The sequence below is a fragment of the Columba livia genome, chromosome 6 (genome assembly GCF_036013475.1).
Source record: "Columba livia isolate bColLiv1 breed racing homer chromosome 6, bColLiv1.pat.W.v2, whole genome shotgun sequence".
Taxonomy (NCBI): Eukaryota; Metazoa; Chordata; class Aves; order Columbiformes; family Columbidae; genus Columba; species Columba livia.
This window is the reverse complement of record NC_088607.1, coordinates 21,895,105-21,907,233: the sequence shown is the minus strand read 5'-3', so window position 1 is coordinate 21,907,233 and position 12,129 is coordinate 21,895,105. Positions and strand designations below refer to the sequence as shown.

At 45.6% G+C, this 12,129-nt stretch overlaps 1 protein-coding gene across 4 annotated transcripts in view; it reads left to right on the top strand.

The window, feature by feature from the left end:
* The window catches only part of LOC102098332 (uncharacterized), a 31,651-nt gene that overhangs the window by 13,757 nt on the left and 5,765 nt on the right, over positions 1 to 12,129 (top strand). For all 4 annotated transcript variants that reach the window (XM_065068484.1, XM_065068483.1, XM_005500047.3 and 1 more), the window contains exons 3-7: positions 4,622 to 4,783; positions 7,311 to 7,497; positions 8,509 to 8,663; positions 9,780 to 9,806; positions 11,310 to 11,428. In XM_065068484.1, coding sequence (XP_064924556.1) covers positions 4,622 to 4,783; positions 7,311 to 7,497; positions 8,509 to 8,663; positions 9,780 to 9,806; positions 11,310 to 11,428 — 650 coding nt within the window. The remainder of the gene's footprint in view (positions 1 to 4,621; positions 4,784 to 7,310; positions 7,498 to 8,508; positions 8,664 to 9,779; positions 9,807 to 11,309; positions 11,429 to 12,129) is intronic.

Here is a 12,129-nt window from a genome sequence, read left to right as displayed (position 1 = left end):
GCTGGCTGTGGCAACGCCACTGGCGCTGTGCTTGCCGGCACACCGCAGCCGAGCAAGGATTCATTGCTGGATGAGGATGTTCCTTGGTGTCCTCCTGGCCTCCCTCACTGCTGAGGCTACTTCCAAGAGAATAGGGAGGAAAATGCTAAAAAAGAGACTGGAAATGACCAAATGTTTTGACTGTTTGGATTCATTTGATGAATAGCTTCAGCTGAAAATATACATCAGATCATTTCAGTCTGGCATTTCTTAAACAAAGCTTTCTGATCTTCTGTGTTGAACTGTCGTTATTTTGAAATTTGCCTACATTAAGAAAGATGAAAGAAAGTGGAAGCTGTCAAACAACAAATGAAAGAACTTTGAAGCCTAAATAAAAGCATTTCCTTTCAAGCCAGATTAAATGTTTGGGGTCAGTTTGAAGATACATAGCTTTTGATGCTTTTGCTTTGCAAACACTTCCTCACACTCCAAAAAGTTTACATTTAAAGTCAGCCCATGTGCTTAGAAGAAGAGAGAGGGTGTGAGCATTTTTGACATCAAATAAAAAAAACCCAAAACACATTATTCACACACTGCTAATTATCTTGGGCCAAAGTGGTCAAAATACTGCTCTTCAGAGCATGGTACAGTTCAGGGGAAGGATAGAGAAACCTGTGCTGGTCAGCCTGTGCATGCTGCTCAGAGGAAACCAGAAGCTATCAGCAAGCACAGCCCCTCCTGGGCAGCTGGGTGGAGCTCTCAGAAATACACCACACGATCCATCTCTTTCCTGTTATTCATGAGCCTTTTGGTGCTGTCAGCTTCCAGTGACAAACGCTTCCCACTCAGCCCGTGGCGTCACTAATCAGTTGCTCCAAATCTGTGATGGGAGGTTTGTAATTCTGTTCCTTGGCTGTCAGCGCAGTGACCGTCCTGCCTCTGGACTGGCCACACTCGTGTGGCAGGAGTGGGTGGGGAGGGATTTACGGGAGAACAGGGCGTGGTACAACCCAAAACTAGCCACATGAGAAAGTGAAGAGCATCACAAGAAGTGCAGAAACTTAAGTCACTGCAAGAAACATCAGCAAGCTCCCATCTGAATGAAGAACTTCGCCTGCAAGCTGGTCCTGCCTGCCAGCCTCAGCTCCTGCTTGCAGGTCCAGCACAGGACAGTTTTTCATTGAGCATAATTGAAGAAAAGCTCCCAGCTCTGTGACTCTGGTGGCTTCAGAGGAAACAGGTGATTTTACACCAGTCAAAATATTGACTGGAGTGCTCTAGATAAGGCAAAGTTCCCAGTGCAGGTGTTGATCCTGTGTTTTTTGTGCTTCCAAAGAAATCTGTAGGCGAGCACAACTGTGATGGTTTATTGGCAGCCGAGTAGGGCTACATATACTGAAAACCTGTCCCCAAAACTTAGTCAAGTGAACACTCAAAAGAGCAGAGATTTCTTTTTAGTTACACTGGTGTAAAGGCAGTGTAGTGCACCTTAACTCTACAGAGTTAAATCCGTAATGGGAGTAACTCAGTATAGTATAGCTGAGAGCCTTGGATTCCTTTTATTCCATACAAGGGTCTGGTTCAGTCTGATGTACCTGAAGGCAAAATCTGGCACCTGTTTATCCCCATGTGGGGAACGGGAAAAATTTCAGTCCTGTTAGGTGAGTGTTTTGGGAAGCTTCAACTGGGACGACAGAGACTAGAAGAGACCTATCCTGGAAAATGTTTGCAGTTTTCCTGTGGTTGCTCATACTCCACTGCTGGCATAAAACTCTCTCACAGGTGCTGTGAGGAAAATATTTAGACCAGAATGTGACAGAGCAGGTTTTATGCCACAGTTGGCATGACCAGAAGATGGTGAGGGCTTTTTAGGTATTTCCATTCTATGGAAAACAAAGTCCTGGAAGTGTCTCTAGAGAGGCCCTCTTTGAGCAATCATTTTGGGGCCAACCAGCTAAATTACGCAAATTTTATGTATTGAACGCCTGTCATATCTGAGCAAACCTGATGCTAATCGGGCCTTGTGGCAGGGCAGGCAAGGTGAAGCATTCCCCTTAAAAGCTTTTACCCCTGCATGCTGACCACAGAGGTGGCTGGCCCTGAAGGGATGGGCAGGCTCTGCCTGATTTGCCATATGTGCTTGCTGGGATCCCTTCAATAAAATGCAAATTAATTTCCTATTAAATAACCTAAACTTCCTGCTCTCAGCAGGCTCTGAAGGATGGCTGTGAAACAGGGGCCTCCAAGCATATTGATTCCAACCTTCAATCTGATTTAGGTCCTCCACAGGGGTAAATCCACCTCTCCACAAGACATAACTGCTCTATACTTTTTTCCCTCTCATTTTCTGGGGACCTGTATTCATTGTCAGGAGTTGGAATTTCTCTCTAACTTTTGCTAAAACCCAGATTTTCTCCATGTCTGCCCCAAACATACTTTTGCTTTCAAGTGCCTTCAGCCCTAGACACAGACCACTGGAAATTAGGGACACCTTCTCCCCCCGCTGCCCATTTTGCCCTATAAACATAGCAGCCATAAACACAAAGCAGGACCTTGAAATATTAAGCATAGGACAAACATGGAACAAAAAGAGGGTCTTTAACTGAAAGAGGTCACACGCTTTCTTGGTTATAGCCAAAAGAGCTCCTCTGTCCCTTGTAGTCTTCCCTTGTGTTTCTACAGCAATAACACGATGGATTTGGCTCACGGTCTCCTTAGGTCAATGACAGGACATCAGTCACTGCAACAGCAAACCGTCAGAAAAGGGAGTTGTTACACATGCAAAGAGAGGGTACAGAGTAGCAGAAATCTTGCATTTTCAAGGATAAAGAGGAACTTCTGACTACCCATTCTGTTACAGCGTAAAAAAAATGACAACTCATTTTGGAACAGCTTAAAACCATCAGATTTTCAGAAGCTGATACTCACGTACTTTCTGAAAATTATGCTTCTGAAGCCAGGCACCCCCAAATCCCTAGCTGCTTTCAAATACGTTAGTTACAGTGCCTTTGAATCAGGCTCTTGCCAGCAGACGCCACATAGGTTTCATTCTCCCTGTGGGTCCTGGGGCTGCGCCCCTTCTCACTAAACAGACATGCTGAAGACTCAGTTTCATGGCTGAATAACCTTTATCTTGTCACCTCTTCTGCAGGATCTGCCTGAGAGGAAAGTAAAAATGATGAATGTGGATGACTGCTTGGCTTAGAGTTATCACAGTTTTTCATATGATTTCATGTGACCTCTGTCCCAACCTCAGAGACAAAAGCATCTGGGCATAATAATACCTGTTTATAAATAACATTGTATCATCATTTGTTTAAAAAGAAGTAAATCCTAATGTTGATTATTTTTGAACACACCATGAGCTTTCTGACATAATGAAAAGACAGGAAGAGTCCCAAGGCTGGCATTTCCCCAAAAATGTAGATTGTTGTGGGAAAGGAGACAGAGTAAGCTTCCTGCTTTTGTAGAGGGAACTTATTTTTTGAAGTAAGATAAACTTAGAGCGCTGCTTTTGTAAAGATTGAGGCTTATTTTACTTACTGCTATCACACGCACATCAGCAGGCAGCGCCAAGGTGGAAGTGAGCCTGTGTGTAGATTTGTTCACAGCACGTTCGGCAGAGCCTACTCACGGCACAGGAGAGGACACTTGGTGTGCACAGGGAAGTCCTGGAGCCAGAAACAGCAAGCTGTGCAGCAGGAGGCTGGGACACACCATTGCCTTTCCTCTGCCATGGGGTTACTGTCTATCTCTGGCACTGCCCTTGGCTGAGCAGCAGTGAGGCTCTGCAGGTCCTGAGTGTGGAAAGATCAGTGGTACAGAACATCTTTGTAGCCTCACCTAGGTGTTCCTGCTCCAGTGGTGGTATTGGACTAAATGATCTTCTGAGATCCCTTCCAATCCCTAACATTCTGTGATTCTGTGATCCTGCCATAGCCAGGCAGCAAGATTCATCCCACAGGCTTTCTTCAGGCATCTCCTATTGACTGTGAAAGTAGCAGCAGGGATGTAAGCTGGGATCTGCTAAAGAGCAGTGCAAAGACGTTCTTTCACTTTGGCAGCTTGGTTGAGGCACATGTCCCTCTCACTGACCCGGCAGCGGTGAGGGTGTGAGTTCACCTGTGCCGTAATGGTTGCGGATTGCCAAAGGCAGAAAAAATGTACCCCCAAGTTGGTCACAGAGCAGCAAATCACTGCAACTTAGAGATGTCTGCCTTTGGGTAGGAGCCAAGCTCAGCCTTGGTGTACACATTAGTGTGAACTGGACTAAGGGCTATGGGCTAAGTGAGCCATACTAACCTTGGTATCTATACCATGCAGTAGAACTATATTTGTTTGTAAGGGTCCTGTGACCAGTAAAAGACAAAAATTAGCCTGGGAGGTGGATAGAAACAGGCTGCCCGAAGGTTTTCCTCTGTGTCAGCCTGTGATCAGTCAGAAGAGTATCTCTGATGATGCACCTTGCTGTAAGCAAGCAATGCTATAGCTCAGGTCTGTCTGTAACCAAAGCCTCTTGCAAGAGGAAGCCTGAGTGTCTTTACTGTGGCCCACCTGACTCTAAGGAGTGTGCTGGGTTCCCAGCTGCTTGTGAGGATTGCTCTGCTGTTACTCTTTGGTCCAAGATGCACTGTCATTGCAGGTGAACCAAGGTAACAGCAAAGCCCTGGGATCTGGTCTGGGATACCTGGAACACATTTGCCAACTGATTGAGAAGATTGGGCAGCTGCAAGAACACAACCTACGTCTCCAAAAGCAAATGTGCAGCTTGCAGAAAGAGCAAAAGATGAGCCAGATAAAAGAGGTAAGCAGACACCATAGTATCTTCTATTAAATTATATACTCAGGGCCCAGATGGAATGTTCCAAGTCTGTGTGAGGGAAAACACTACTTTACTTGACCCCGCATCCATATGGGCTGGGTGCTCTGGTCTTTATGGAGCCCTCACCCACCACAGTGGGCTCAGCTTCCCTTAGGGTGGGCTTGGGTTTCTATTCTTTTTCAGTATTGTTTCCCAGTTGTGCTTACTTCTGTTGAGCTGAAGAGTGTCCCTCTCACCTCATGCGATGGCCAGCTCGAAGTCAGTACCTTTTACTTCTTTACAAAAGAAAACTACCCAAAAACACAACTCCCCATGTCAGTGCTATCAAAACAAAACATTTCCATGAACCTCCTTAGCAATGGTGTTTTGAATTAAAAGCTCTTTTCAACTGTCAAAGTCCTAGAATTTCCCACAAAACAGACACAATGGGAAAGAGAAGCAGTAGTACTACTACTCAGCTCTATGCTCTGTTTCCCTTCCCGTACTTCTGAGCTGCCAAATGAAGAATCTCTGACAAAAAAAGTCTCAGTGTTCTCATTTGTCATTTTTTTATCAGCCAGCGCTAGCTGGGGAATTTGACTGAAATTCAGCATTCTCCTAAACAGCATTTTTCTAGCCCCTGCATATTTTGTTCAGCTCTACCCCCACCTCTGATTCTTTGTCCATCACACAAGGCTTCCAGTTTTTTTCCTCCCTTCTCTTTCTATTTATTTTATCACTCAAAGGAATAGAAGGGGTTTGTCACACTCAGCTATTTCTTTCCAGCCATGCTGCGGCGAGTCTTTTATTCTCCCGACAGTGTCATTCCTCCCCTAGTGCTGCTCTCCCACCTGCTGGGACTGGATCTGCAGTAGGTGACTGACTCCATCTCAGAGCGAAAGCCAAGTTGTGAGTCAGGTTGCAGAACAGCATAGCCCATCATTTCCATGTACCCATCTCTCACACTCAGAGGAATGCAGCCTCCTACATAGAGCCTGGGAATTGTTAGCAGATTTCCTGAAGCTTTACAACTGTGAGTCATTGCTCAAAGTAACTCTTCCAAGCTGCGAATTCAGGGTCAAATCCTCATCTGGTGCATGTGCCCCTTCCTCCCCAGCTCCTGCTGAAATGAAAGGCACCGTGCTTTCATTTAAATATTTGAAACTTGGATCTTTTTGGTATTTTCCAAGATTTCTCAGCAGTGCCTTCTCAGACGCATTTGTCCAATACCGTTCAGCGGGTAATTGGACCTCCAGATATAATGTTCAGCACCTGCAATATGCTCTACAAAACTGGGTGATCTCCCTCGGGTATCTCTGTGGTGCTGGCATCTCCTATACCTGTGCGGCTCTCCTTTTTTTTTTCCCCCTCTTCAGAGTCACAGCCCCTCTGTGTAGAAGAGGAACACCACTACCCCCATCTGCCACAAGACATGGAGGTTGCTCTCCACATGGTCTTTTGGAGGGTGTCCTAAGGCTACTTTATAAACCACATTCATGCTTCCTGAAGACTATGAGCATGGAAAGGTTTCCATGCCCTAGACATGGCTAGGGAAGACACAACGCCCCAGAGCAGAAATTGGGTTAGTGTGGTATTCAGAGCTGGTCATGAGGATGGCAGATGGTCAGCGTTCCTGCTGCTGTTCTTGAGAGCTGTGCAGACATCACCACAGAGACCAATGATATTTCAATCTTGGGACACAAAGGGAACATGGCTGCTCCACAGCCTTTGCTTTACAGGGAACTATTTAATGCCCTGGGCCAAAGGCAGTTTTCATCAGTTTTTCGAAGCACAATTTAAGGTATAGGTACTGCAAAATGCCATGCTTCTGTGGCAACATACCCAGATGACATGTTACATTAAAACTGTCAATTGCTTGGGAGTCTTCAGAGTTGCTAAACTGGCATTTGGCCTGTCCTGATTCAAACACCAATGAACAATTTGGTTCACTTTTTGCTTCAGCTGGATAAAGATCTCCTTTATTCCTGCCCTGCTAAACTCTAGTGCAACATGACTGTGTAAGGTAGAAATTCTGCCCTTCCCACCACACCAGCTACAGCAGAAGTATCAAATACATGTTACCAGTCAGATTCACTGTAAGTGAACTACGGCATCTCATCAATGAAAATACAAGATACTATTGTCTGTGCGCTTTCCAGAACAAATAACATTATCTTACAATGCGAGTCGCTGTTGTAACGGATCTATTTATTTACACAAATGCCTTAACTAAGCAGCTCCATGTTTAGAAACTTGCAGTCAATCTGTCTGGGAAACAAACCTAAAAGATGCTGAGTATTGGGCAATTTCAGTTGAACACCAATGAACCAATGAAAAGTCTACATTACTGACTCCAGGCTTCTAAACCTTTTAGACTATTAAATAATTTGTCTGGGTTCTAATGGGTCTCAGGACAAGTCTGGGTATGAGTGGCTAGAACGACTACAATTGCTCTGTACCATCACACCGCCCAGGTATCTTGGGCCATTGCAGCCCCAGAGTCTGCAAACTTTTTTCTTGTCTGCTGTAGGAGTACCTTCTGCAGCACTGCTGCTGTGGAGCTGCCAGCATCTTCCTCAGCTCACACCAAGACATGAAGACGTTTCTTGCTGGGAAGAGCAGACCTCACAGCCTCTTGGTTCAGACTGGAAACCCTTCTGACCTTTCCATCATCCCAGAAATAGGAGCAAATGCTGAAAAGCTGAGCAGCTGCAATGGTGAGTTCAAATACCTCTAACGCACCCTCCTGCTTGTCACAAGTTGGTGAAATAAGATGACCAGCAACTTCCTTTGCCCGAGGAAAGACAGATGGAAACAGAGCGAGGTATTAGTGGAACTGCACCTTAGCTGGAAAGTTAAGAGATGTGTTTTAAAACCTTTTGTCTACACCAAGGATTTTAACACTTGCTTCTTACATGTGTGAAGCAAGACTTTTTGATCTGCAGCTGTGGTTACAAATATTAGCACAAAGTGTTATAAAATAGGTCTCTCTTCTGGAAACTTAGTGTACCTCAATGAGTCCACTAGTGGAGCCCCTTCATGTGGTTTTAAAATGCCCCAGTCAAGGTAAGATTTGATCTAAGGTGGAAAGCCTTATGCCTGTTATTAGTCTCCTACCCTCTCAAGCAGGCACAGAACACATTCCTGGAGGATGACTTAATCTATAGACCAAATGGAAATAAGCCCCAGCTGCAAAGCTTGGATCCAGAGACCAACTTTTCCAGAAGGCTGAGAAAGGCTGGGCTCAGCCTACTGATGATAAAGCCAGCTGAAAATTCTGAATCCACTGTTAGATGTGAACCAGCCCACTGAGCGAGGCAGATTAGTTTATTTCAAACCTTGGCCTTCAGCCTGTCTCTAATACCTGGTGAAATACAGAACATCAACACACCTCCTGGCAGGATCGAGTTAGAGTTTAAACAACCTTTGGGATCTCTACTGCTGAGCCTCAGAAATGTTCTTTCCTGGCAGTTTCAGAGGAGATCTGGAAGGAAAATAAGACCATGAGGAAGACATTAGAAAGTCTGCTGTGGTCAGACACTTTATTGGATCATTTACCCTCTTTCCACTGAATTATGGCATGAAAATACATGGGGTCTCATCTCACCATTAATTTCTTAGGGTTTCTCAGCCCATCTGGAGTTGCAGCTTGCTGGCAGTACTGCCCAGAGGCTGTTCTAGGAGGACACTGCTGAGAAATGTGAGCAAGTCCTTGTGTTTCATTGCAGGAAGAGAGAGATACTTGGATGCAGGAAACAGCCAGCCCATGATGGGGCTCAGGAAGTCGTCAAACAATTGGAACAATAAGGAGAATGAGTTCAGAGAAGCTGGTAGTATGGCTGAGGGACAGGCTTTTCCGTCAAAGGACCCTGGACTAAGAAAGGTGAGTGACAGGCTTGGAGCCAGAATCCAAGTGGAACCTGTGGGAGAAGCAGGGAGAAGTTCTGCTCAGGCAGAGCAGGGTGGGGTGCCAGGAGAACAAGCCAACCCTGTCTGCTACCAAACAGGGCTGGGCAGTGTGGGCCAAGGTGCTGTCTCCAGATAACTCAACGTGTGAACACTGTCATAAGCATCTTCAGTACTGCTGCTACCAAGATTAAACCAGCCACATCTTCATTACTAGATAAATAAAATTTAGTGTGAGTCAGTCTGGCCACACTTATTACCAGACTGGCAGCATATCAGTGTAATTAGCTCCAGTCCCCAAAGCGTGTTCCAGGGAAACCGTGTTGCTGAAATCCAAGGAAGCCAAGAGGAATGCTTTTCCTCTCCCTTTCTTTCCCATTGTTCGTGGCTGCCTCAGCACTTTCAGGTTCCGGTGGAGATCAGGATTGCTGAAATGTCCAGGCAGAGGCTCTAATCAGAGTATTCCCAGCCTGACAGGAAAGAAGAAGGAGTAGGTCTCTCACGGGAAAGACCTTCTCATGAAATTTCCACCCCAAAGTTGCAAATCAGTTGCACACATTTCAATGAACTTCAGAAACCCAATTAAGGCTCAGTTCTGAAAGACGCTCTGTGCTCTGGCTTGTGGCTAGCAAAGTTCTGAAGTATGAGCATTATTTTAAGCACATGGGAAGCTCTGACGAATTCACAGGACCCCAGGATCAAGATCCACACTCTTAGAACTGAATCCTAGTGCTCTCTTGTTGCACCACACCTTATTATTGTCACTTAGTATTGCATTGTGCACCCTGAGCATGAAATGTCCCATTGCCTTCTATAGTGCAGATACTGTATGGGAATCCTGCCATGTTAGTCCCTGGGCTACTAGGTGCTATACACATGAACTGGCAGTCTAAATACAAATAAGATGTGAGAGGTGGAGGAGGAAAGAGATTATCACACACCTGAGGGGTAGAATTGTAAAGAGATAAAGGACTTGACCAAGGCCATGTGTGGACTACAGGGTGGAGCTGAGAACAGAGCCCAGACTGTTCCTAGCACTGTAAAATGGTCTCATTGTCTCATTATTTATCATTTTATTTGCCTTTTTTTTTAGGGCCTGGATGTCAGCAAGAACATCTCGGTATGTACTGCCTTTGCAAAATCTCTTTCTTTAACTTGTACTTGCCATTGTCATGGACCGGGCCCCTGTAGTGCATGGCATTATACGTGAACAAAAGAACTGATTCCCAAAGTTTACTGTCAAAGTAACAGACACACACGTGTTATGACTTACCGCATTTGGACCGTTGATCTCCCACCCCCACAGCAGAAAACAGCCTTCAGGAACAGGCAGCTGCTCAGGCTTTCTGGGATATTAAGAGTGCTTGTTTGCATTTCTGGGACAACACCAGCACAATGAGGGACTAACCGCTGAGGCTTCCAAAACCCTTCCACAGCAGACATTAATCCTAGTAGTAAACACAAAGGTTTGATATTTCCATGAGTGAATAGTCTCATTTAGGGGCAATTAACTCAATTGCACAGAAACCAGCATTGCAGTTTTCAGCTGAGCCCATGCATGACCTGATTTGAAGCTCTGAACTGAAAATCTAGCAGAGCCCTAGGAGGGGGCTGCTGCGTGCGGCTGGGCAGGCACCAGGTTCTGCTCCCAAGGTGGCCACAGCTCATGGAGCGACTGCTCTGCTGGTGGCACAGTGGGAAGGCACCTCGGGACAGGACAGAACAATACCCCGAACGTGACAATGGTCTGAGAACTTCACTGAAACTGGAATTCTTTCTCCCCATTATGCTACTCCTGGGGCATGATCTTTTTTTTTTTTTTTTCCTGTTCCCAAGTATTTGCAGCCATTACTTTATGAACTTTAAAACAATTTAGCAAAAAACATTAAATTTTTTAATGCATTGCGCCTCCTTTTCAGTTCATGAGTTCAGATGAGCTCAGCCCTGAGAGAGCAAACATTAGGAGGGGCCACATGAGACTCCCTGACCTCCTGATAATCTCTATTAGCATTTCAAATGTAAGTGCCCAATAGCTGTGGCTTGTAGACGTGACAGGAAAACAAAGACTTGATCTCTTCTAATTGATGGTCTACAAAAGTCACCACCTTGAAAACGGCTGATACTAATGCACCTGTCCTGACAGAAAGGAAAGGGGAGTAAAGCTGATTTTTTTGGGTCCTGTTGTAAAGCCTCCAAGCTCCACCCTTGCATACAAGTAGGTAGGAAACCAAACTGTGATCTTTTCCTTTAGCTCAGTATAACAATGAGGTGAAACGTGCCTTTAGGCAGCTACTCAGCAAAGTGCCCTCACTCTTTGAAACACTGAGTCAGAAAGAACAGCAGGGTCCTGGACACAGAAATGTTACCAAACAAATTACAAAGAGGATGGCATTTATGATAGTTGATCCATCCCATCTCGTTGTGTCCTATACAGGTACAGGCTGCCCACCAGTCTTCATTGGAGGGTGTTAAAAATTCTTTTGTGGGACCTAACTCCTATCAGTCCAAAATAAAAAGCACCTCCCCCTCTTCCCACCACCCAAGAATCATATGTTGGCCAGATGAGGTCTGCCAGCAGCTAGCATCTTGTCCTTGAAAGTTGTGGTTTGGTTTTGTTCCCTAGGGTGAGAGCCATGCTTGGGGGAGAATGAAAGATCTTATGAGAAAGACACGGCTGAGAAACCAGAACAAGCTGGGGCTGTCCTCTGCTGCTCTGAAGAGGTCTTGCCCACAGTTGTACAGGTAAGGCAGAGCTGTGGGAGATTTTCACTTAGTGTTGGGAGGAGGTGGTGAGAGATTTAGCTCTGGTTGTTGATTGTGAGAGAAGAACCCTCCTTACCTTTTCTTCATTGTGTATGGTGGTCCTGACCAGCACAGCCATTTGCCTCCTTAGTGTCCAGGCTCCAGAATCCCAAGTGGATAATGTTACCTGTGTGAGAATAATGGAAACATTAGGGTCCTAAAAAGAAGGTGCTCCCCTCAAACAGGGCAAGGGGATGTTCACAGTCAGTCAGAACCATTCTGTAGCCTAATTATTTGTGTTTCTGCTACCTCCTAAGCATTACAGTCAAGGTTAATGCTCTTCTCCATCCACCTTCACACCTTTCATCCAGGGCAATGATAACCCATATTGCATCTGATGTGTGAAAGGATGGGACAGTTGGGATCAGCTGGAAGGTTTCCTGTCAGAGGAAGGGGAGATGCAGTTCGCTGAGCATGTGCTCTTGGGTGGGTCCTGCTTGTTGCTGTGGGTGAACATTTGGGTCAAGCGTGGTGTCTCATTTCTATTAAGAGGTCTGTGCTGTTCCCTTGGGTGAGTTGGTCTAGCAGGCTAGTTACAGCCTGGCCTCTCTGAGCTACACTGTGTGATGCTTGTCTATCCGAGGTGATGACAGTGCTGCCAGCTGCCCCTTGTGCAGATATTCCCTGTGCGCTTGCCAAGT